Genomic DNA, 20,478 nt, shown 5'->3' with positions numbered 1-20,478 from the left:
GTGGCGGCAGAGGAGCTTGTTTCCCTTCGTCGGCTGTCGTCTGCCGGCCCGAAGCCGTCATGCGTACACATACAAGCCCGATGTTATTCGCGTTCCGCCGCGCAGGGGGGGGAGAGGCTTGATTCCCTGCGTGCGTTTTGCCGTATACCGCTGCCAGGTAGCGAAGTGCTGACCTGACAAGGATGCGACTGACTGCAGTCTTGACCTTATGGTGTTGAATGACTCCCACTGTGTGTCCGTCGTTGCTCATCGAGCAATGATATAACATAGGTCTTGTCCGGTCCGACAAGTCGCATATCTGCCGTGCCTCCTGTGCCGCCCGGATGAATTATACCTGCTTAGAGACGGCATCACATTCCGATCTCTATCTCGGCCAACTTTCACCCCGTTACCCAGCAGGTATCTGTGAAAGACCGGGTTGGTTTTGGTTACGACATCACGAATTCCTAGAAGGTTACGTTCTTCGTACATTCACTGACGAAGCCACTTACCTTCACGAAGAGAAGCCCGATATGGGAGTAGAATGACATAGCGGGATACTCGCTCCATGTGCCTTCTGTGCATCTCAAAGTGGCCAAAGCACTTCTCGGCTTGGAGTAAAAAGCCGACACCTTCGCAGAGATCAGCCTTTATGCGCCGGTTATACTGATCACTGGCTCGCTGACTACATGTCACAGAGGCCCTGTTCCCCCTTTGGTGCCTGATCCGAAACCCGCATCACTACTTAGGACTCACGACTGTAGGTTCAACTGTATACACGTTGTTTATTAACCAAATCGCTATACTTGGGTATCCATCCGCTTGTGTCTATGCTAGTAATTCCAAACCGCCACACCTTCAATGAACCGTACCATGCCGATGCTCACCGACAGGGAGAAAGTTGATGCCCAGTTCACACGCTTTGAGTCTTCCAAACGCCCCTATGATGCTTCTCCGTCATGATTCGTATCTCGCTAGTCAATTGCATCTTTGTACCTAGACCTTCGGTGTGCGAACCTTCTTTCCCTTCATCTTGAGGACGACCCTCTGCTTTTTCGACGCCGCGGGCACCTTGACCCAGAGGGCGTCGCAGGTCTTGACCCACTTGAAGTTCTTGGTCGAGAGCAAGATTCTGGGGCGCTTCTGCGCCGCGGCGAGGGGCGAGGGCTTCGGTCGTATGGATAACTGCCGTTGCTGCGGGATATTGTGGCGGAGTCTAGGACTCGGGAGGAACGCGGCCTCTCGCGCCATCCTGACGATGGTGATGTCCGCAGCCAGCGGGGATGGCGGGAAGATGAGGATGTCGGAAGGGCGGTAGGGGCGCGGAGCCGTAGTGCTCTGTTCTATTCGAGAGGTCAGTTGGAGAGCTGGATGTGGATAATCGTTTGTGGGATCGTACTGCGAACCTCGAACGGCGAGGGGGTGGAGGCCGCTGCCGTCGAGGGGTGATGACCCGCGGGGGGCGTGTTCTTGGCGGACTCCTGGCCTTCTTTGGTTGAGGTCATGTTTCTGAGTTTAGATGTTGTTCTGAGGTGAGGTGGTATGGTGGCGTGTCAGGAAAGGCTAAATGCGACAGGTTTGGGAGGGCGTCCGGCGCTGTTGATGTAGGTGAGGGAGGGCTGGGTAAATATGACGAAGTATTGAAGACTAAGAATGACTCGTGAGAGCAGACTATCGATACTCTTCCTCTCTGAAGTAGAATATTTGATGCGACTGCAATGGCCTGCGTGTATACTTAGACTTTCAAAGAAAAGGAGAACGAGGGTGTAGAAGGGTAGTGGGAGGTCAAGATATAGGTCAAGCACTAGGGAGGCTGATCTCGATGTGAACAACTGATACAAATGATGTCCACCAGCTTGGAAACGGACGACCAGGCTCAGATGAAATACGGGAGTGGTTCAGTCTTTTTGACGCTGTATAGTAGAGAAATGACGGCATGTAGAGAGATCATATGGTTAGGTGGGTGAGGTGAATGACCATTTCCGCGTGACAGCGACCCCCATTCACCGAAAGCTCCACAAGCCTCCTGGGAGAACCACAGCACTCACTAGGCCACTAGGCCACGGATTCAACAAAAAGAGTCAGGTCTTCTAACCAAGCAATGCGGGTGTTGTTGCATCGGTTTCATTCCACCGGGTTTGAAATCGAGAAAAGAAAACGCCGCAATGAAACGTTCTCGCTCGACCGAGACTTGAGAACTTCAAAGGAGATGTCCAACAACAAAAGACGGTAACCCGAAACAAAATGCCCACGCACAAGGCCTGTATGCGGTTCGTCAGACTGAATCATATACTTGATACATATGGAAGCTCGTTGCGTCTAGAATACACAGTTGCCCATCCGTGCGTGGGAGATGACGCCTAACTTCTCAACTTCGGGCTTTGTACTGAGCGATGATCTGGTCGATCCTTCCCTCAATCTCCGGCGTCCCTTTGGGCTTATTTCGAGGGTCAGAGCCGTTTCTGGGGAGCAAAGGATCGTGAAAGTGCTCTGGAAACGACGTCTTTTAGCATGCGTCACACGTTTGCGCACGGCGGCATGTCTTTTACGCGACGGCGAATCGCCCAAGACGAAGGACCGCTTAGTCCATGTGTCGAGCTTCCCAGAGAGAAGACGCGAAACAACTACTGATGCAACTTACTCGGGTCGAAGTGCTGGTCGAGGAGTTTTGCCTTGAAGGATTCAAACTCGTCTCTAGCCTTCTTGTTGTTCCAGCTGGGCGCCTTAGAATCGTCGGCGGCGCCGCCTCCGGCCTCGGAGCCGGGTGTTTGGAGTTTGGTGGAACCGGCTGCCATTTTATATGATTTCTTAAGACGGGAAATGGGAGGTGCGATAGATTCCTGTAGTCACATCAAGCGCTTGTAAACACAACCCGAAGGGTTGTACGTGTCTGCTTACAGGTTGCTCACTCTGCGCCAGAATAATGAATGACGGAAATTGGGGGTGTGTCAAGAGATCACAACAAGCGAGATTCAAGATTTAGGAAAAGGGTTCAAAAGCATCGATAAGCGTCGAGATGTTTAGTAAGAATATTGGAAGAATCAAAGTGAGGATGGCTGTCTAATGACAGTCCTGCTTATGCAGTGAGCTGGGCAACGTGTGTGAAGGGCGGAATGTCGTCTGGTAGGTAGGTTGTCACCCGGTCCGGGCAACCCCACCATCCCCAAGGGTGTTTCCAAGATCCGATGCGCCTGCTGACCCCTGGTGCCCCTCCACACAGGCCCGCAAATGAGACTCTGTTAGTACTTCGGCTTTGCGGGAGGAGTGCTGCCAGTTAAAAGTAGTCTCAAGGTCCAGCTTGCCAGCTGAGGGGAGGTCAAATAAAATAAAAAATGGCTGTCTTAGCGGAACACTCTTGTCCAGGCATAATCAACTACCTAGGGGTCGGGTCCGTTAACTTCAACTCATCCCACCTTTTTTCTTCTTTCATTGTACAATTGTGAACAACCAACTTCCTTTAGTACTGACCAAACTCCAACTTTGGGTTGCGTTCACCACCTCAAAGCCTCCAATGCTCCCACATTAGTTATCCTCACCGCTCGCCCCGTGAAGGTCACAGCACACTCATCCTCCCTTTCCAACCTCTTCCAAGCAAAGCACCTTTTGGGGGGGGTGCCGGCTTACTTCCCTTAACTTTTGGAAAACAAATATCCGACACAACTGCCAACTAGCCTACTCACCAAGCCCAACAGTTGGTCTGACTGAAGTATCTAAACAAAATGGTCAAGAACGCCCCTGTTCCTGATGCCTGGGAGGACGATGATTGGGAGTCAGCAGCCGACAAGCTGGATGGCGGGGCACCATTGCAGCCTGAGCCTGAGCCGCAGGCACCGATGAGCAAAGCAGAGCGCCTTGCCCAGCACGCCGAGTCGAATCGCAAGCTCTGGGAATCAGCGTACGTTCATTGAGGATGCCCCGGTCTCCCTCCAGCAGCTCCACGCAATTCCTATTTCGAGTCGAGCCTGCCATTAGGAGCACTTGCTGACACTCCCAACTGCCACAGCGATTCCCCCACGCCTCTAACCTTCCTCGAAGCCCAACCCTCGGTGCCCCTCGCCACGGGCTTTAAGCCTCAGGTCAAGGTTCTCAGCCGTAAGCCTGCGCCCCGGACCATCGCTCGCCGCGACCCCGTCACCGGCCTGCTCTCTCACCTTTCACTCGCCGACGACGACGCCGACGACCAGCGCGCCGACGCGAAGCCCCAGCTCACCCCCGAGGAGATCCGTGCTAAGCAGCAGCGCGAACTCGAGGAGAAGCAGCGGCGCTATGAGGAGGCACGTGCCAAGATCTTTGGCGAGTCGAACCCCTCGTCTGGTGCGTCAAGCCCCGGGACGACGACCCCTCCCAGAGGTGGCGAGAACGAGAGAGGAGGAGGGGGGCGCGGCCGCGGTAGGGGACGCGGTCGTGGCGGCGGACACCGAGGAAACCACTCGAGTCGACAAGAGGACTATAGACGGCCCGGCAGCAGTAGATCCGACGCCGTTCGTTCCGAGAGCGGCCGCGAGCTCTACGACCCCGGCTACGCGCCCCGGGGGGGCGGCTTCGGGTTGCAGAAGCGAGGGGGCGACTCCGGTCCGCATTCTGGCCGGTCAACGCCGAGGGACGAGGACCAACCCAAACAGGCCATGCGAGCGCCACGCGGACCGGATGGGAGTGGAAGAGGTTTCGGCTTCGCCAAACGAGGCACCAATGAGGGCTGAATTACTACTATCCTATCGACATGAAAGCTACCAGCCCCCGCCAATCTTACCCGCCAGCTGGACAACGCGTTCCGTCTCGCTCACCTTGTCCTTGCCCACGTCGCTGACCACTTCGCGATACGTGGTGAGCGCCAGTCTACTGAGGTCTATGCCAGTAATCTCCGCCCAATGCGCCAGGGTATTCCGAATATAAGAAGGCGAAATTCCATCAACAACATCTCTTCTAGCGTCTCCGTTCAGGGATACAGCGTCCTCGCCGTCCGAGTCCTCCGCCGAGAAGTACGCCTCGTCAACCTCTGCCAAAAAGTACTTCTGCTCCTCGGGCCCCGGCTTGACCTCGTAACCCTTGCGCTCGACGATGATGGGGTCATCGACCTTAATCTGTCCACCACCGTTAGTGCAGCCACCGGGGCAAGCCATGACTTCGACGTAGGCATACTCAAGCCCGGCCGACTTGCCGGTCGGCCGCCTGGCGGCGCCGAACGCCTTGCCGCCGGGCATGCGGGACGGCCGTGCCGGCTTCAGCTTGCGTACCAGGTTTTGAATGTTGCGGAATCCATAGTATCTGGCGGCTTTGAATATCGGGTCTCCGGCGGAAGAGGCAACGATGAACTCGACAACGTCGGCGTTGCGTCCGCGAACGACTTGGATCTGGGAATTGGGATGCTTGGAGGCCACAGATTGAAGGGTGAAGTAGAGGTTGCCGCCGGACGTTCCGGCCGCCCGGGACGAGCGGTGGGCGCCGTGGCCGGGGAAGAGGAAGCTTGCCAGACGCGCGTCGGGAAAAAGTGGACGCTGGTGGTTAAGCTTGCTCCGGGGGACGTCAAAGAAATTCAAGCCCCTTGATTCCGCCAGCATGAGGACCTCCTTGCTTGTGATGACGCAATCGACGTCGCGGACGCCCCTGCCTGGAAGCCCGTCTCCCGCCCAGACTGAGTCGGTGAGCTCCTCGCGGCTCGCCTCGAGTTTCTTGTCGAAACACGGCATGACGGCCAGATGCCAGATCCTGCTCGGCGGGATCCCGAGTTTCTTGCTGAGAGTGGTCTTGAGCAACGTGCCCATCAGCGCCTGAGGCGACTTGACACGTGACAGGTGCGGGAGCACGTACGGGTGCGTCTTCTCGGCGTAGCACACCCAGCCGGGACATGACGACGTGAGGATGGGCTTCGTCGCCGCCGCCGCCGCTGACGCAGGCGCTCTCTCGGCGCCCAAGACCTCGTCTGCGCCGAGGACCAAACACGCCTCGCGCGCGACGTTCGTGTCTAGGACCCACGTGAATCCATTCCTGTGCTTCCCCGCGCTCGCAAGGCCTTCGGGTCCGCTGAGCAGCCTCTCGAGCATGTGTCCGGCCTCCTCCTCGGTCGTGCCGCCCCCCGCCGCGGCTGCCAGGCTCGCCCTCGTCTGGGGCGACACGCTGGCAACGAACAGCTTGCGGCTCTCGTCCTCGAGGCCATCGACGCGGAACTGGCCGCTGCCATCGGGGCCGACGATGCGCAGCGCGGGGCCGAAGTCGAGGGTGTTGAGGACCTCGGTATGGGACTGCATGCTCACGAGGACGGCCTCGGCGGAGGTGACGCAGCCGGAGCAGGCGAGGCAGTCTGTCAAGGAGATTTCGGCCGGCGGAGCGTTTGCTGCGGCGGCGGAGCCGGGCTGGCCGTCAAGGATTACTTCGTGCTCGAGGGAGGAGGCGTCTTGCGATGAAGGCGCGGCGGAGGGGAGGGTTTCGATTGGCTTGATACAGGCGACGCCTGGACTAATGAAGTCGTTCAAGTCGTCTGCCGAGAGAATCGCGCTCATTTTGCTGAGCGAGGGGGTTTGGCTGCGAAGGTGGCGGGGGGAGGCGACGATGGCGGGGCAATGCGCTACGCAGATCTGAGAGAGAGAAAGGGCGTATGTAGAATAGGCCGTTGGGTGCTTGGATCTGAGAGCAGAGGAACTTCGAACTACAGCAGCACCCGTTGTAATGAAGACCGTGGGCGAAAAGTACTTCAGAAATGAATCGAGGCGACTTTTCTATCAGAATGCTGCTCGCCCGTTCGCTCTCTTCTGACTCCACGAAACCGGAGATGCGCAAACGGGTTGGACGACTCGGCAGCTGAGGAAAATAAATCAACAGGATTGATTGCAAATCAGCCCCCCACCACTGGGCTTTTGCAGGTGAAAGCTCGCTGATAACGCACAATCGGAGAATCCACAGGGCACGCACTGCGAAATCGGCAGGTGGCGGATTGACAAGAAAAAGTGGACAGTGAGTTGAGGAGTCGGCCTACCTACCTGCCCTGGTACGTAGAATACCCCCGGGCGGATTCGAGCCAGGACCCCTGAGAGCCTGGAAGGCCCGAAAGAGTAAAAAAGTACAAGGTGAGTGAGCGCATTCTTCGCAGGCGGTGCAGCTGGCTGGCGACTGACAGGGAAGCTAGGCTCACAGCAAGGAGGAAGAGGGACACGCCTCTCGCGGGGCCGGGGAGGCCCAATGACGTCGCTGGGCGAACCAACTCACCTGAGGTCACCCACGCCATGTGGGAGCTATTGAAGCGACCTAATGTCAAGATTTCAAGATACTTACTTATACATCATGAAAGCTGCAACTCTCCGTTAACCAGCTTATTTTTTGCAAACAGACGATAACCGAAACTCGGACACTGACCGCTGAATCCGACACCGCAATGGACGTATGCGTATTCTTTCACAGCCCGTCCATCATGAACCCGCTGACCAGTATCCCGTGACGATAGGCGATATCAACCTTCAGTTTCGGCAACCTAGGCTGGCTCGCTACCCAGGCTGTCCCGCTCATCATATGGCCAAGGTTCATCACCAACCTACTCCGCCCCGAAGACTACCAGGCCGCAGGCTGTGAGTCCCTTTTCTACCCCCCTCCCCCCCATCCTCTCCTCCCGAGGACTCGTGAACCAACAACCACCGCCGCCACCCAGCTCTCGAAGATTATTTTGCCCGTTCCCTAGGCTTCGCCCTTCTAACCCTGGGCCTTCTCGTCGTGACCCTCACCGGCGCGGTGCCCCTCACAGCCGAAGACCAAAGTCAGTAGTAGCCTCTTTCTAATATCCTTCGCTCCCTTTTGATACAGCACTCCATGCTAACAACCCCCCGTTCAAACAGCTCCCCCGGGCACCGTCTCCCCTCACGCCAACGCCGCCCTGGTTCTCTCCTCGATCCACCACGCCTCCGCCGCCTTCTACTGCTACAGCAGGTACTTGCGGACGGGCCAGACGGCCTTCGGCTTCGGTTGTCTCGGCAGCGCCGTCTTCGCCGTCTTCGGCCTTTGGTGCCTCATGTTCGCCGGCGACAAGTCGCGCCACAGCAAGAAGCACGGCTACGATAAGGACACGAGCTCATTTCCCTTCAAGAACACAGAGTCGTACCGCACCAAGAAGAAGGGCATGTAAGTGTGTGTCGTCCATCCCCTGACGACGAGGTAAGCAATGCTGGCTGCCTCGAAAGGTCGTGTTCGAGCAACAAAAAGTATCACGGGATACGTATGGCATGGTGCCGTCGGTCCAACTAGACATGTCAAGGACCGGAGCAGCCTTGCTAGAATATACAAATTTTACACAAGATATTTGGCAAAGCCATATTCCTACTACCACATGCAATGACGTAAACGCCGCATTTGAAACATCTTTAAACAGCAAGTGGCCGAGATTAAGACGTCAAATTGCGACAGTGTCGCTCCTCATCAAATTAAAATCAACGATGGACTATTCTCCTATTTAGTTTATGATACGCCATGCGCCTTTTCCAGCTTGCCAGACTCGCTCTAGCGCCCTTCAGCGTACGCAGACAGACCATGAGGTCCATCTACTCCCTGCCGAAACCTCCCGTGACGTTGATGCTCAAAAATCGTGATCACTCTTCCCCGATAAACTCCAAAGCATGCTGTCTTGAGGCGCAGGAGTCCGAACTCGTCTCCTCTTCCGCACTGTCGATAAATCATTGTAAGGGGGGATCTGGTGTTGCTGTCACTTCCGCGTGTTGGCATGCGTTGCTTTGACCTTAAGAGACATCCGTTGTCTGCAGCGTATTCTCTTCGGTCATCGAGAGTACAGGAAAATCCGGACAGGTTTGCTCATGCGTTAGGGTGAGGCAATGGCTAGAATAATCCCAGTCATATGTTGACACAAGGACCTTAAGATTTATCCATGCCCAACCATCCCTTGATCTCAAGAGGGTTACTGTTCCAGTCTACACTGTTGGTGTATCTCCCCAAGGTCTCGGGTGGCGGCGACTGATGCTAGCCGGCTGCCGTAATCTCCGTTGAGCCGGTCCCGTTGGCCAGTGTATCATTCGGATTCGAATCTTGTCGAGAGTTCGAGCTATCGCCGTTTGTCGCACCAGAGTTGCCCTCTTGGCTTTCAAGCACACCCGAGAGTTGAACGTCTGCTGCGCCAGAGAGCACTGCCTGCCGGCGTTCGTGCCAGTCGACCTCGCTCTTCACAACCTGGGAGAAGAGAACTTCCTTCTCGCGCCAGAGGTCCTTGTATTGCTTCTCCCAGTGTTTCACTTCTTCCGACAGCTTGGCTGATTCATCCTGGGCCCATTTAACTTGGAACCTGCAAAGTTTGTAGAGCTTCTCGAGAGGCAATTTGAGTTCCTCGGCGGTGAAGCCTTGTGCCTCCGTCAGGGGCGTGAAAAGGTCAGCCGAGAGCTCGTCGTCGTCCGCACCATCGTCGATGGCGTCATCTTGTCCTGCAGCATGTGATTGAGGGGTCTTGATGATGATCTTCAGTTTGCCCTTGCCCGTAGGACCAGCCTGCATGGACTTAGGAACAGGATCGGAAGGGCGCAGGGCTTCCGTCTCGTGGACGGTGCGCATGTGCTTTGCCAACGCATCGGATCTTGTAAATGAGCGATCACATTCTGTGTCGGTCAGTCAGCATGCTCAGATGGGCGGGGGAACGGCGTGACTAACCTGGTAGATAGCAGTAGAAAGGCTTCTCCCTAGTGTGGCTACGCATGTGGGCTTTCAGAGCGTAACCGCTGGCATGGCCCATGCTCTTCCTATTGCATCCAATCCATTCGCATGTGTACTTTTTCTGTCGGCTCTCGATGTGATCGCTGTGAATGTGGTCCACCAACTTATCCATATTGCCAAAGTCACCCGCGTCGCAGCCCTCCCAGGCACACGCCGTGACCTGCTCCTGGAAGTCCTCTTCATCGAGCTTGGCGTTGATTGGCGAACTGGGAATGTCGCCGGAGGTGTCTGATGAGACGTCCGACATGCCGTCCAACGGGTCCGGCTCGGGAACAGCGTCAGGTTCAGGTTCGGCGACGACTGCGGGAGATGTTGTCGAGGCAGCTCCCAGCTTCTGTCGCTTCGAAGGGCGGAGCAGCGACTCGTCCTCATAGTCGTGAACCTCCTCATCGGAGGCATCGCTGTTATCCATTGATGACAATGGCGATTCGGGCGGTGTCGAGTCTCCACGAGCCATGTTGGAGATGGAGAGCTCTTCGAAAGATGCAGGAATTATTGTCACTTGTTTGATTGTTTGATGTTGAGTCGTGGAATTAATTGTCGCCAGGAGGGTGAACTGAGATTGAAATGATGGGATATGAGAGGGTTTCAGCGTGGAGGAGGAGGTGATGAATTAAATGGCAAGATCTAGTTGAGGGCAAACCAATTGCTGGAGAAATCAGGTTGGCCGCGCTCCTGACAACTTTAATGATGTTTGCGCCTGGGCTCGATCCAGTGTCGCGACGAGCCCGTGGCTCACGGGAGCTCTGAAAGGTGGGTCCAGTCAGCGAACCAACTCGGACGGGGACAGCAATTGCAGCTGTTGTCAGCTGGGCTTCGATACTGACAGCTGCAAGATATGCCCCCCTGTATGTGTCTGGCACAACCCAGGCACCCGCCCCTGCAACTGTGAACCGAGGGGTCTTTGGAGGTCGAATTCGTTTTGTTTATTCCCCCCCACCCCCACCAAGACCACAACACCTGGACAGGCACACTCATTTTGCGCACTTGCTGCCACCTTGCTTTGAGCACTTCCACTATACTTCCCCCATCGACCTACTCATTATGGCGTCCTCGCGCAAGGTGTTCTCCCTTGAGGGAAAGGGGCTCAAGCTCGACACTGCTGATGACCTTGAACCCCACATCGTCGAGTTGCGCTCGACCGACGTCGAGGAGGTCAGGTTCCTGGGAAACACCCTGGGCGTCGGCGCTTGCAAGCGTCTTGGTGAGGTTTTGGCTACCAAGAACAACCTCCAGGTATGTTGTTGATAGCGTCAATACGTATGCGAAACTGCTAACGAATTCGACTAGTCCGCCGACCTCTCCGACATTTTCACTGGCCGCCTCCTGAGCGAAATCCCCGAGGCCCTGTCCTCCCTCCTCACTTCGATCCTCAACCTTCCCAAACTCACGACGATCAACCTGAACGACAATGCCTTTGGTATCAACACTCAGGCACCCGTCGTTGCCTTCCTTGCTGCCCACGTTCCCCTCCAGCACCTGTATCTGAACAACAACGGCCTCGGCCCCCACGCCGGTATCCTGGTGGCGGATGCGCTCTCTGAGCTGCACGCCAAAAAAGAGGCGGCGAGAAAGGAAGGCAGGGATGTCCCATACCTTGAGACTGTTATCTGTGGTCGCAATCGTCTGGAGAATGGCAGTATGCAGGCCTGGGCCAAAGCCTTCAGCCTCCACAACAAGATCAAGGAGATCAAGATGGTCCAGAACGGCATTCGCCAGGAGGGCATCAGCCACCTCATCAGCGAGGGTCTGAACCACGCGACGGAGCTTCGCATCCTTGACCTCCAGGACAACACCTTTACCGTCTCGGGTGCCAAGGCTGTGGCCAGTGTTCTCCCTACATGGTCGCACCTCCAGGAGTTGGGTCTCAACGATGCCTACCTCACAGCCAAGGGTACCACTCTCGTCGCGAGAGCTCTTGCTAAGGGCAAGCAGGACAAGCTTGAGATTCTTCGCCTGGCTTTCAACGACATCACCCCTAAGGCTCTGATTGGCATCGCGAGTGCCGTTTCCGACTCTCTGCCTGCGCTGAAGAAAGTTGAGCTCAACGGTAACAAGTTTGAGGAGGAGGACCCATCCGTCACCGCTATCCGCGAGCAGCTTGAGGAGCGCAAGGAGAGGATCGGCGGCGACATTGTCGACGAGGACGCGTGGGGTCTCGACAGCCTCAGCGACCTCGAGGGCGAGGACTCTGACGAGGAGGAAGAGGAGGAATCTGAGGAGGAATCTGAGGAGGAGGATTCGAAGCCTGCGAAGAGAACCGAAATCCTCGTCAAGGAGGCCGAGGAGGCTCAGGAGGGGCCCACCGTCCAGCTCAAGGACAAGGAGGTGGACGACCTGACCAAGAAGCTGTCCAAGACGGAGATTTAGGGTTGGATGGATCGTTTCCTTTGGTTTATAGGTTTAGACGACGGAACGCAAGAGGAATGGCCCCCGTTTACAGGCGTGAGGAGACAGACACGATACCCCCCAAATTACACTTCATCCCCCACAGCATTGAGGTGGCAGCCGGGCAGAATTGGGCAACGGTCTGTATTGAGGCTTTTGATTTTTGATTCTGGTAGAGATGAACAACGGGCTCACTCAGCACGGTGGCATTGTGTAGTCCAAAGCACATATCCGGGGCACTGCACAAGGCCGTCTGTAATGCCCCTGGTACCGTCACTCCTCGATCACCCCATGCGCATGGCGTCCATGAGACTGCCAGCTCACCAGGACAGCAAAATGCAATTGCACTAGGTCGAGAAATTGCAGTATATAAGAGATGGTATATTGTTTCCCTCTTACAGTTTTGCAAGTCAGAAAGAAAACGAAACAAGCCAACCATTTCAGGTTAACCTCGCTACAAACGCCATTTACACATCCATGAATCATCATCTCGCCTTGCTGAACACGATCTGACAGGACACTACCTTTATGAGACGACCGACTCGGTCATCGATATCCTCCGGGACGTCGGCATCACTTTCTTCGTCTTCCGCACCGTGCTATCGTATTTCCACCTCACTTTCGCAACAAGCACGCTGCTTTCGTGGGTCTGCCCATCCCAGCAGCGCCTACTTCCCATCCTAGAACAGCAGGGCAGCCTCACGAACCCACAAAACGAGCTCGTGCTTGTTCCGCTTCAGGTCGTTGGCGGGCTGCTGGCGGCGGCGATTCCGGCCGGCGCGAAAGGCGGTCTTGAGGTTCATGGTGACGCAGGGGCGGGCTGATTACAAGGGAAGGGGGGGCTGAGGGCGAATGAGTCTTGTTGTGATTTTTGAGCGATTCGCGGACCCCAATACTACTGTCGCTAGTGGTAGTGTGTGATGGGGGACTGTTGTGAAATGTACAGTTCGTCAACGTTGCAGTTGCGGTCGAGATGGGGGCTACTGCTGACAGTGGTGTGTACACTACATTGTTTTGGCTATTTGGCACTGGTCTTTGGTACAAGGGTGTCAGCGAGACATTGCACAAAATTATTGAACAAGTACTTGCTTCTAATCGATGGCTGGGGACAGGAGCCAGCATGTATCGTTGGAATGCTGGCCGAGCCATAGCTCTTGAGGGCGGCCCAACTACCGTGTAAGTGAGGTTGGGCGCTATAACGAGGTCCTGCGACCCGCTGCTGTAGCGGCTATCTCTCCGTTGCTCGTGTTCCTTTGGTGGCAAGCCGTGAAAGAGGTGTATTTAATGCCCTCTTGACGGCCCCATTTCACGACCAGTTGGGTTTTGCCAGTTGGCCGTGACAAGCTCGCAACGATGCCGTGAGAGCACGTCCAAGATGGGATGGGACGGCAGCTGTCAGGGCGCCCAGCTGGGGTCCGCTGTCGCCTGGGCGGTCCCGCCGCGGCCGGGGTGGCAGGGTTCATTCTTCAGCGTGTCGCAGTGCATCGTACCTGAAAAGAAGCAGGGGGTTCGATGCTTTAGCCGCCTGCGGCTGTCTGACGTCTCAACCACACAGGTATTCAGCACCTACTCAATTTGACGACACTCGAGCGTTCTACATGGTGTCTAACCGACTCCAAGCGATGACTGCAGGGGAAAGAAGACTATACACACAGAACAGCGTCATAACAGTCTTGGAAGCCCCTTGCTCTCGTCCGAAGCTTGCCGTCGTGGACCATCACATTCTCCCCGCCGGTTTCCGTTAAAGAGAATACCAATATCAAAACTGATCAAGCAGAGTGCATCATGTCTTGACAAGCCAACCTCTCATGGCCAGGCCACCCAGATTTGGCCCCTACATTGAAGCGATCAAAACCCAAACAACTGTCTTTGAGTCTCACACTTTCATCAGCCAGCACACGTTTCAGACGCCCCCATAAGCTGGACCACTACGTCCCCTCGGCGGCCCCCATTCCTCCGTGTGGCAGCCAGTCTCCAGATCATGACCCTCATGTTGAGGGTTCGGCGAGCGAGATGGACTATACAACCTCCCATTCCATGTTCTCCTCACCACTGCTTGTCGGTTGGTCTGGGGGTTGGTCAACTGTGCCGCCAACCCTGCGCATTCTTTCTCAAGGCGAATCTCAGCATGCCCCTTTCCACCCACTCGTCAACCCTTGGCACCGTCGATTAAACAAGAGAATCAGAAAGCAATAAGAACATCCTTCTTTATCAGCTATGGCTTCGGATATTCCCTTCACTCTTCCCCTGTCGATCATCACAAGCTCTCTCCAGTCACTTGCAGTCATGATTGGGTCAAATCTCCTTCTACTTCTTTTCCTCGCGTCCATCGCGGGCGCGGTGCCCGTGAAAGAGCCTCGCACAGTACGGCCGAGCTGCAAAAGCCCGGAGACCGTCGTTCAGTCAACAAGGGTCACCCTACCCATGTCACAGGCTGCCACGACTGCGAGTCGGTCGGTGGTCCCCTCAGCCCCGGGGCCGGGGCCGGGTTCCATCATCGTGTCCTCATTTCTTCCTCCGGTATCCCCGACGGAAGGGCCGGCACCACCTGTCATCTCGCCGCCTGTGGTTCCCCCTGTCGTGCCCTCAGCGTCTTCTAGTGTGTCCCCTCCTCAGACGTCGAGCACGGGTGTCGTGTCGCCGCCTGTAACGAACCCAGGAACACCTTCGTCAGGATACAGAAATGTGCTGTATTTCACAAACTGGCAAGTCGAGCCGTTCGAGGATCAAAGGAGACTGTAGCTAATAGGGCCAGGGGCGTCTACGGAGCCAACTACCAACCAGCAGACATTCCCGCTGACAAGGTGACGCACCTGCTCTACTCTTTCGCCGACATCGCTGCCGATGGCGAGGTGTAAGTCGACGACACCAGGCAGGCATACCACAGCTGGGAACTGACAGCCGTAGGTTCTCGTCCGACCCCTGGTCGGACACGCAACGAAAGTACCCGGGTGACTCCAACGAGGCCGGGAACGCATATGGCTGCATCAAGCAGCTGTACGCCATCAAGAAGCAGAATCGCAAACTCAAGCTCGTCCTCTCTATTGGCGGCTGGACGTGGTCGCCCAAATTTGTCCCTGTTGCCGCAACCGAGGCAGGCCGCCAGCGCTTCGCCACGTCTGCCATCAAACTCATGCACGACTGGGGCTTCGATGGGTGAGTTTCCAAGACGATACACAATCGATCTCCCAAGTTCGGAGCTAACCAGTGAATCAGGATCGACATCGACTGGGAATACCCCACCAACGCCCAGGAGGCAGCCAACTTCGTAGCCCTCCTTAAAATCTGCCGCGAGGAGCTCGACAAGCACGCCGCGCAGTACGCCCCCGGCTATCACTTCGCCCTTACCATCGCCTGCCCGGCTGGCCCAACTCACTATCAGAAGATGGACCTGCGTGGCATGGACCCCTACGTCGACGCCTGGCATCTCATGGCTTACGACTATGCCGGGTCATGGGACACTACGTCGGGCCATCAAGCCAACCTATTTGTCGATCCGTCCAACCCCGAGGCCACCAAATTCAGCACCGAGGCCGCGTTGGCGTACTATCTCGGCCAGGGCATCCGCAGCGACAAGATCGTCCTGGGCCTCCCGCTTTACGGCCGCTCGTTCCTCGACACGAACGGCATCGGCAAGCCGTACAAAGGGCTCGGGCAAGGGTCCCTCGAGGAGGGCGTGTGGCACTACAAGGTGCTTCCGCGGGCCGGCGCCGTTGAGGTCTTTGACCAGACGGCCGGTGCGCTGTACAGCTACGACGTGGGCTCACGGGAGCTGGTGACGTACGACAACCTCCAGAGCGCCAACTTCAAGGCGGACTACCTCCTCAGGAAAAGACTCGGCGGCGCCGTGTTCTGGGAGGCGGCAGGCGACCGTAAGGGCGAGGGCAGTCTTGTGGGCGCGCTGGCAAGCAAGATGGGCACCTTGGACCCGGCGCAGAACTGGCTTAGTTACCCCAACAGCCAGTACGTCAACATCAAGAACAATCTGGCATGAGGAGATTGTGTTTTTCTTTTATTCCCTCTTTGGATTGGTTTTGAGCATTCCGTAGGCGTCAAACATGTGGGTTTCATTTTCTTCTTGGATGGCCGGAGGGGGTTCTGTGTTTAGTAGACGATTGACGAGCTTGCATATGGATGGGTTACGAGCCACGAGCGTGAGTGATGATTGAGCGAGATAGACGTGACAAAACTTCCATGGCGAGCCCGCCCCGTTTTGAAATCGCCACAGACCGTCTTGATCGCCAACTACCAAGTCTCATGACTCCATACTGATATATATGTTGTATGCACAACCCCCACCACTGTGTAAGTGTAATGGTGATGTTGACTTCGACCTTTATATCTAGTTTAATTCCTCTCCAGTAGATTAAGCCTTTCGTAAACATGATGATTGGCTTAAGTAGCGTACGTATACGAGGCTTGGTCGATCGCTTGCGATGCCGCTGTTTGGGTCCACTTACAACGGACTAGGGCACTGGATATTAGTTTCTGGAGAGGCAACGACGGATGAATACGAAGGCATCGTTAACTACCCTTGAAAGAAGGGGGTTCGTGCATTGTCCGACGTTGCTCAGAGGCACACACTCAGCCTGGGCGTGGCTGAACGTTCGCGACACGCTCCTAGTTAGGTTGAACCATCGCAGGAGTTTGTTCGTGTTGGCGCCTTGACGCAAAGCTTCCTGTGCAAAGCCCACCATACCATGAGCCTATGTTTGCTCCGGCAGGAGCATTGTCGACGTCCCGCTTGCACGCCGTCTCGTCGGAGGGTACCTTTGTATCACGGCTCCGCTGGCACATAGAACAACTCGAGCGGACCCGTTCTGCCGATAGAAATAACGGTATCAACTCCATCGGACAGTGGGTTTTATTTCAGAGTTGCCGGCACACTACACTGGATCTCCCCGCCGGCGAACGATGGATAAACTGCTCACGCCTGGCGTCATGGTCCCAAGGTCCTGGCTCTGCATTTCGGCAGAAGCCGATAAGTGTTTAGTGCTGACGGGAGGGGCGAACAAGCGGTTGGGCCGATACTGTTTGCGGTCCGCTGAGTAGGTGGGTGGATAAGGGTTAGTCGGGAGGCTTGAGGGTGTTGACTGGTTGCTAGTTGGACTAGCCGAGCGAATTCTAGCAGGGCAGCGGTCCAAATAGACTTATCGAGCACTTGACCACGCCCTACCATGAATAGGCTTTGGATCTGGGGACAATGCTTAGACCCCGGTGAAAAGGTGGCTCCTACTTGGGGGGGAGATCGTGGATGTGGAAGGGGGTCGGCCCCTCATCGGCACGGCTTGGGAATAGTACCGACGTTGGCCGATCGAGGTCAGCTTGTGGCAGACCTTGGACACGGATAAACCGTCGCCGTTGGTCTGGGACGGAATCTCGGATGGATTTGGGTTGGGTCGGCAAGACTGGTGACTCGATCGAGACACATGAAGAGACTCAAACTCAGGATACGGCACATCCTCGGCGATACAAGTTCCGATCGCCTTCTGGGCAGTTGAGACCAACGTTCGCCTGGACACCGCCCCCCTTTTCCTTTTGACGTGCCGTGTCCTGAAAAGGGGTGAGTCACCCGGCGAGAGACGGCGAACCTATGCACATGAATGATAATGGCACCCTTGTCGGCGATTGGCTTAATGGAACCATCTACGGCAGAGAGGTGTTGTTTCTGTTCCAGGCTACTGTGTGCGCGTCCCATGAGTTGCGTAACCTATGTTGGAATTGTTGATGGAATTTGAGCTTCAGCACTTGACGTGGGCTTGATGCAAAAGGCGTAGTGCTGCTGCATCGGTCGTATAGACGGGCTTCATGGGGGTTGGAGGGTTGACGACACAGGCAGTGTGAGTTGGATGCCTATTGGTTAGCCTAGACGATTCTGGACCTTGTGGAGCGGGGCCTCCCTCCCTGGGTCTGGAGTTTCCAAGCCACCCCGCTTTCGTCATCAGTACCTACCTACTACCTAGTACCTGGATATTGGTATGCTATTGAGGTGGACTACAATGAGGCCCCAATCGATGCTGGACGTCTGCTGTGCGAGTTGAGAAAGGCGCCAATGATGGACCGGCAAAGCAAACTCCTGGTGTACGGCGAACAACGTCAAGACTAGCTTTAGGGCCACGGCAGGCTAACAAGACCTTGTCTCTTGAATGACTTCTACTACGCCACGTACTTTTACACTGGCAACGTCAAGTGGAAAAAAGTCTTGGCTCAAGACCAGACGGTAGTTGATGACGCCGACCCCATAATTATATCCGTTAACTCCGCCGCAGGTCCAGACGTGGGTCTTTGAGCCGCTAGCAGTCCGAGTTGTTCAGGGATCTATCCCAGATACAGAGCTGCTAAGGGGGGTAAAAGAAATAGAGTCCTAGAGTTTGCAACAGTTCTTTACAGAAGTGTGAATCTTGCCGATGAGTCAGACAGCCCCTCAGCTGGGACCCATAAAGATCAAGCGTAGAGGCAGGCATCTGGAAGGCAGCTCCTGGGGATGGCTAACAGCAGGAGGCTGCAGGTTGCCCGAGCCCTTTCCAATAACGGTATTATCGACCAATGTCGACGACCCGAGTATGTGTACGTGTGCGGCACCCTACCTCAAGTCGAAGTATAAAAGTATTTGTACATCGGTACTATGTCGAGTCGAGTGTGGTTACACGTGTAGGGCATTCTGTTGGGTGTGCACGATCTCCCCACTATCATCACATGGTGAGCCCAAGCTGTGCCGGGTAAGCTCTTAGCAGGCAACAGCATGGCGTACCTTACCCTACCTCCTACCTATGTAATACACTGACTACATGGTAAGCCGTGGCACAAAAGGACAGAACTGCGTAATTGGTATGGACAAAACACCATGCGCACTAGGTACCTATCTTCAGAGGCGAGAAGGATTACTGGTGGCAGCCCCTCAAGGAAACCGCCCCCTGGGCGTAGGTCACCCCTGCCAATTACATTCCTGGGAGGTGCCGGCCGAGCTGATGCGGGCGGGTTGCTGGTTCATGATTTTATCGGATCTTCCAAGTCCATCGGCTTGCAACAACTTCAACTCTCCCCCTCCATTCTCCTCCCCTCCGCCTGCCCCTGTCTCCCCAGTCGCGCAACCTGATCCGTTGCAGACCTTTCCCACGGCGACTTCTCCACGGTGAACACTGCCAACCCGCATTGTGGTCGTCATTCCGTTTTCTTCCTTCGCGCGCCAAAATCTACCCTAAGCTCCGAGCAAAAGTACCTTCACAGCGGTGAGTGGTGACTTTCTAACCTCATGCTTTGCGCCCCTTCTCTTTGCCCGCCAATGCAACTCCCTCCACCGCCCGTGCCACCAGAAGCTGACGCCGCCACCACCGCCGCCAGAGTGACCGCGACCTTACAAGGCCTTGCCTTCTTTTCCCGCCATCGTATGATTTTCACCACGTTGATTGCGCTACTGCTTTTCGACACTGGCCACAAGTAGCCTGCGAGACATCGACGGTGCCCTACATTGCGCCCGCAACTTCCTGCTTGGCCCCTCGAAGCCAACCGTCACTGCACGTCATTCCCTGCGCATCGCGGAATCTACCCCGACCCTCCTTCTCCAGTCCTCGCCGTACGCAGGCCGACCGGTTCGACTCGCCACGGCCGTGATCGACTCGAAAGTGAGGCGAATCCGAGCTCCTTGTTCTGTCGCAATATCGCAGCTACATCCGCAGCTTATCGACACGCCAGAATACCTTGCGACTGTCACTTCCCGTGCAACCCAAGAGCTCGGCAAGAAGCAACTGTCACTGAGGCGACATCTTTGACATTGGTGTTAGTAGGGATTGTCATTCTCTGTCCAACAAACGTTCAAGCGCGACGGTCTGGAAGCTCGACGCCGGTGCTACTTGCACCTTGTCCGTTTGGCGAGATCTTTGTTGAAGCACACGACGTCTGTACCGGCTTATCTACCGCACCCGCTTCCTCCCGGGTCTTTCAAGCTGCATACAGAACACGCCGTTGTCATCGCTCAGTTCGTTGGCTATATCTTGTACCCTCTTCTCGGAACTCCAACGGCTACCTTGCCGGATCTCGGATCACGGGTTTGTTTTATTTGGGCCGTTCCGCAAGAACTAACACTACTTCTCTTCGGGCAGTGGTACTGCTATCACGTGTGTTGAGCTGGGAAGGACTTTGCGCTTAAAAACACGCCTTCCAGCCAGTGGACCTCGTCACAAGTCGTCTTCGACGCATATCTTGCTTTCTCAAGCTCCATTGCCGTCATCATGACTCCCACACCACCATCTACGACACCCTCCTCGGGGTCGGGCCGCTCTCCTGAGGAGCAGTTCCGGGTCGTGAGGAAGAGGAACAGAGTCCCCCTCAGCTGCTACCCCTGTAGGACGAGGAAGTAAGCATGAAAGTAATTTGTACCCTCACATTTCAGCTTGCTAACGCGTCTCGCAGATTGTGAGA

At 55.8% G+C, this 20,478-nt stretch overlaps 10 protein-coding genes across 10 annotated transcripts; 5 read left to right on the top strand and 5 right to left on the bottom strand.

The window, feature by feature from the left end:
• Nucleotides 1–762: 762 nt before the first annotated feature.
• On the bottom strand, nucleotides 763–1,712 carry CDEST_02811 (uncharacterized protein). Its single transcript, XM_062918970.1, has 2 exons — nucleotides 1,379–1,712; nucleotides 763–1,322 (listed from the first exon to the last, which is right to left on the bottom strand). Exons 1-2 carry the CDS (start codon nucleotides 1,482–1,484, stop codon nucleotides 976–978), a joined length of 453 nt encoding a protein of 150 aa, XP_062775021.1. The 5' UTR covers nucleotides 1,485–1,712; the 3' UTR covers nucleotides 763–975.
• Nucleotides 1,713–2,233: 521 nt separating this feature from the next.
• Nucleotides 2,234–3,094, bottom strand: CDEST_02810 (uncharacterized protein). Its single transcript, XM_062918969.1, has 3 exons — nucleotides 2,878–3,094; nucleotides 2,621–2,819; nucleotides 2,234–2,469 (listed from the first exon to the last, which is right to left on the bottom strand). The coding sequence occupies exons 2-3, from the start codon at nucleotides 2,772–2,774 to the stop codon at nucleotides 2,348–2,350; spliced, it is 276 nt and encodes a 91-aa protein (XP_062775020.1). The 5' UTR covers nucleotides 2,775–2,819; nucleotides 2,878–3,094; the 3' UTR covers nucleotides 2,234–2,347.
• A 274-nt stretch (nucleotides 3,095–3,368) lies between these two features.
• Nucleotides 3,369–4,822, top strand: CDEST_02809 (Putative SUZ domain-containing protein). Its single transcript, XM_062918968.1, has 2 exons — nucleotides 3,369–3,874; nucleotides 3,983–4,822. Exons 1-2 carry the CDS (start codon nucleotides 3,699–3,701, stop codon nucleotides 4,677–4,679), a joined length of 873 nt encoding a protein of 290 aa, XP_062775019.1. The 5' UTR covers nucleotides 3,369–3,698; the 3' UTR covers nucleotides 4,680–4,822.
• Nucleotides 4,707–6,476, bottom strand: CDEST_02808 (Putative Iron hydrogenase, large subunit; the record flags this gene model as incomplete). The annotated part of the gene is made up of 1 exon (XM_062918967.1): nucleotides 4,707–6,476. The coding sequence occupies one exon, from the start codon at nucleotides 6,474–6,476 to the stop codon at nucleotides 4,707–4,709; it is 1,770 nt and encodes a 589-aa protein (XP_062775018.1).
• A 694-nt stretch (nucleotides 6,477–7,170) lies between these two features.
• On the top strand, nucleotides 7,171–8,262 carry CDEST_02807 (uncharacterized protein). Its single transcript, XM_062918966.1, has 4 exons — nucleotides 7,171–7,351; nucleotides 7,415–7,535; nucleotides 7,616–7,720; nucleotides 7,800–8,262. The coding sequence occupies exons 1-4, from the start codon at nucleotides 7,346–7,348 to the stop codon at nucleotides 8,084–8,086; spliced, it is 519 nt and encodes a 172-aa protein (XP_062775017.1). The 5' UTR covers nucleotides 7,171–7,345; the 3' UTR covers nucleotides 8,087–8,262.
• Nucleotides 8,263–8,338: 76 nt separating this feature from the next.
• Nucleotides 8,339–10,382, bottom strand: CDEST_02806 (Putative Zinc finger C2H2-type). The gene is made up of 2 exons (XM_062918965.1): nucleotides 9,610–10,382; nucleotides 8,339–9,557 (listed from the first exon to the last, which is right to left on the bottom strand). The coding sequence occupies exons 1-2, from the start codon at nucleotides 10,127–10,129 to the stop codon at nucleotides 8,932–8,934; spliced, it is 1,146 nt and encodes a 381-aa protein (XP_062775016.1). The 5' UTR covers nucleotides 10,130–10,382; the 3' UTR covers nucleotides 8,339–8,931.
• Nucleotides 10,383–10,619: 237 nt separating this feature from the next.
• On the top strand, nucleotides 10,620–12,742 carry CDEST_02805 (Putative leucine-rich repeat domain superfamily). Its single transcript, XM_062918964.1, has 2 exons — nucleotides 10,620–10,908; nucleotides 10,963–12,742. The coding sequence occupies exons 1-2, from the start codon at nucleotides 10,717–10,719 to the stop codon at nucleotides 12,040–12,042; spliced, it is 1,272 nt and encodes a 423-aa protein (XP_062775015.1). The 5' UTR covers nucleotides 10,620–10,716; the 3' UTR covers nucleotides 12,043–12,742.
• Nucleotides 12,587–12,863, bottom strand: CDEST_02804 (uncharacterized protein; the record flags this gene model as incomplete). Its single annotated transcript, XM_062918963.1, has 2 exons — nucleotides 12,587–12,709; nucleotides 12,768–12,863. The coding sequence occupies 2 exons, from the start codon at nucleotides 12,861–12,863 to the stop codon at nucleotides 12,587–12,589; spliced, it is 219 nt and encodes a 72-aa protein (XP_062775014.1).
• Nucleotides 12,864–14,346: 1,483 nt separating this feature from the next.
• Nucleotides 14,347–16,054, top strand: CDEST_02803 (Putative glycoside hydrolase family 18, catalytic domain, glycosyl hydrolase family 18 (GH18) active; the record flags this gene model as incomplete). Its single annotated transcript, XM_062918962.1, has 4 exons — nucleotides 14,347–14,765; nucleotides 14,816–14,914; nucleotides 14,968–15,216; nucleotides 15,277–16,054. 4 exons carry the CDS (start codon nucleotides 14,347–14,349, stop codon nucleotides 16,052–16,054), a joined length of 1,545 nt encoding a protein of 514 aa, XP_062775013.1.
• A 3,780-nt stretch (nucleotides 16,055–19,834) lies between these two features.
• CDEST_02802 (uncharacterized protein) lies at nucleotides 19,835–20,477 on the top strand. Its single transcript, XM_062918961.1, has 2 exons — nucleotides 19,835–20,413; nucleotides 20,470–20,477. Exons 1-2 carry the CDS (start codon nucleotides 20,289–20,291, stop codon nucleotides 20,474–20,476), a joined length of 132 nt encoding a protein of 43 aa, XP_062775012.1. The 5' UTR covers nucleotides 19,835–20,288; the 3' UTR covers nucleotide 20,477.
• Nucleotide 20,478: the final 1 nt, after the last annotated feature.

Source organism: Colletotrichum destructivum, chromosome 2 (genome assembly GCF_034447905.1).
Source record: "Colletotrichum destructivum chromosome 2, complete sequence".
Lineage (NCBI taxonomy): Eukaryota > Fungi > Ascomycota > Sordariomycetes > Glomerellales > Glomerellaceae > Colletotrichum > Colletotrichum destructivum.
Note: the sequence above shows the minus strand (reverse complement) of the source record. Positions and strands in the feature narration are given on the sequence as shown.

Excerpts from the sequence above, each read along its gene's own strand:
- CDEST_02809 (XM_062918968.1), top strand. The coding sequence starts at position 3,699 with ATGGTCAAGAACGCCCCTGTTCCTGATGCCTGGGAGGACGATGATTGG. Across the intron at positions 3,875-3,982 it reads CGCAAGCTCTGGGAATCAGC|CGATTCCCCCACGCCTCTAA; the intron begins GTACGTTCATTG and ends CAACTGCCACAG.
- CDEST_02805 (XM_062918964.1), top strand. The coding sequence starts at position 10,717 with ATGGCGTCCTCGCGCAAGGTGTTCTCCCTTGAGGGAAAGGGGCTCAAG. Across the intron at positions 10,909-10,962 it reads CTACCAAGAACAACCTCCAG|TCCGCCGACCTCTCCGACAT; the intron begins GTATGTTGTTGA and ends GAATTCGACTAG.
- CDEST_02810 (XM_062918969.1), bottom strand. The coding sequence starts at position 2,774 with ATGGCAGCCGGTTCCACCAAACTCCAAACACCCGGCTCCGAGGCCGGA. Across the intron at positions 2,470-2,620 it reads CGACCAGCACTTCGACCCGA|AGCACTTTCACGATCCTTTG; the intron begins GTAAGTTGCATC and ends CGTCGTTTCCAG.
- CDEST_02811 (XM_062918970.1), bottom strand. The coding sequence starts at position 1,484 with ATGACCTCAACCAAAGAAGGCCAGGAGTCCGCCAAGAACACGCCCCCC. Across the intron at positions 1,323-1,378 it reads CTCGCCGTTCGAGGTTCGCA|AACAGAGCACTACGGCTCCG; the intron begins GTACGATCCCAC and ends CCTCTCGAATAG.
- CDEST_02802 (XM_062918961.1), top strand. The coding sequence starts at position 20,289 with ATGACTCCCACACCACCATCTACGACACCCTCCTCGGGGTCGGGCCGC.
- CDEST_02806 (XM_062918965.1), bottom strand. The coding sequence starts at position 10,129 with ATGGCTCGTGGAGACTCGACACCGCCCGAATCGCCATTGTCATCAATG. Across the intron at positions 9,558-9,609 it reads TTTCTACTGCTATCTACCAG|AATGTGATCGCTCATTTACA; the intron begins GTTAGTCACGCC and ends TGACCGACACAG.
- CDEST_02807 (XM_062918966.1), top strand. Across the intron at positions 7,536-7,615 it reads AGACTACCAGGCCGCAGGCT|CTCTCGAAGATTATTTTGCC; the intron begins GTGAGTCCCTTT and ends GCCGCCACCCAG. Across the intron at positions 7,721-7,799 it reads CCTCACAGCCGAAGACCAAA|CTCCCCCGGGCACCGTCTCC; the intron begins GTCAGTAGTAGC and ends CCGTTCAAACAG.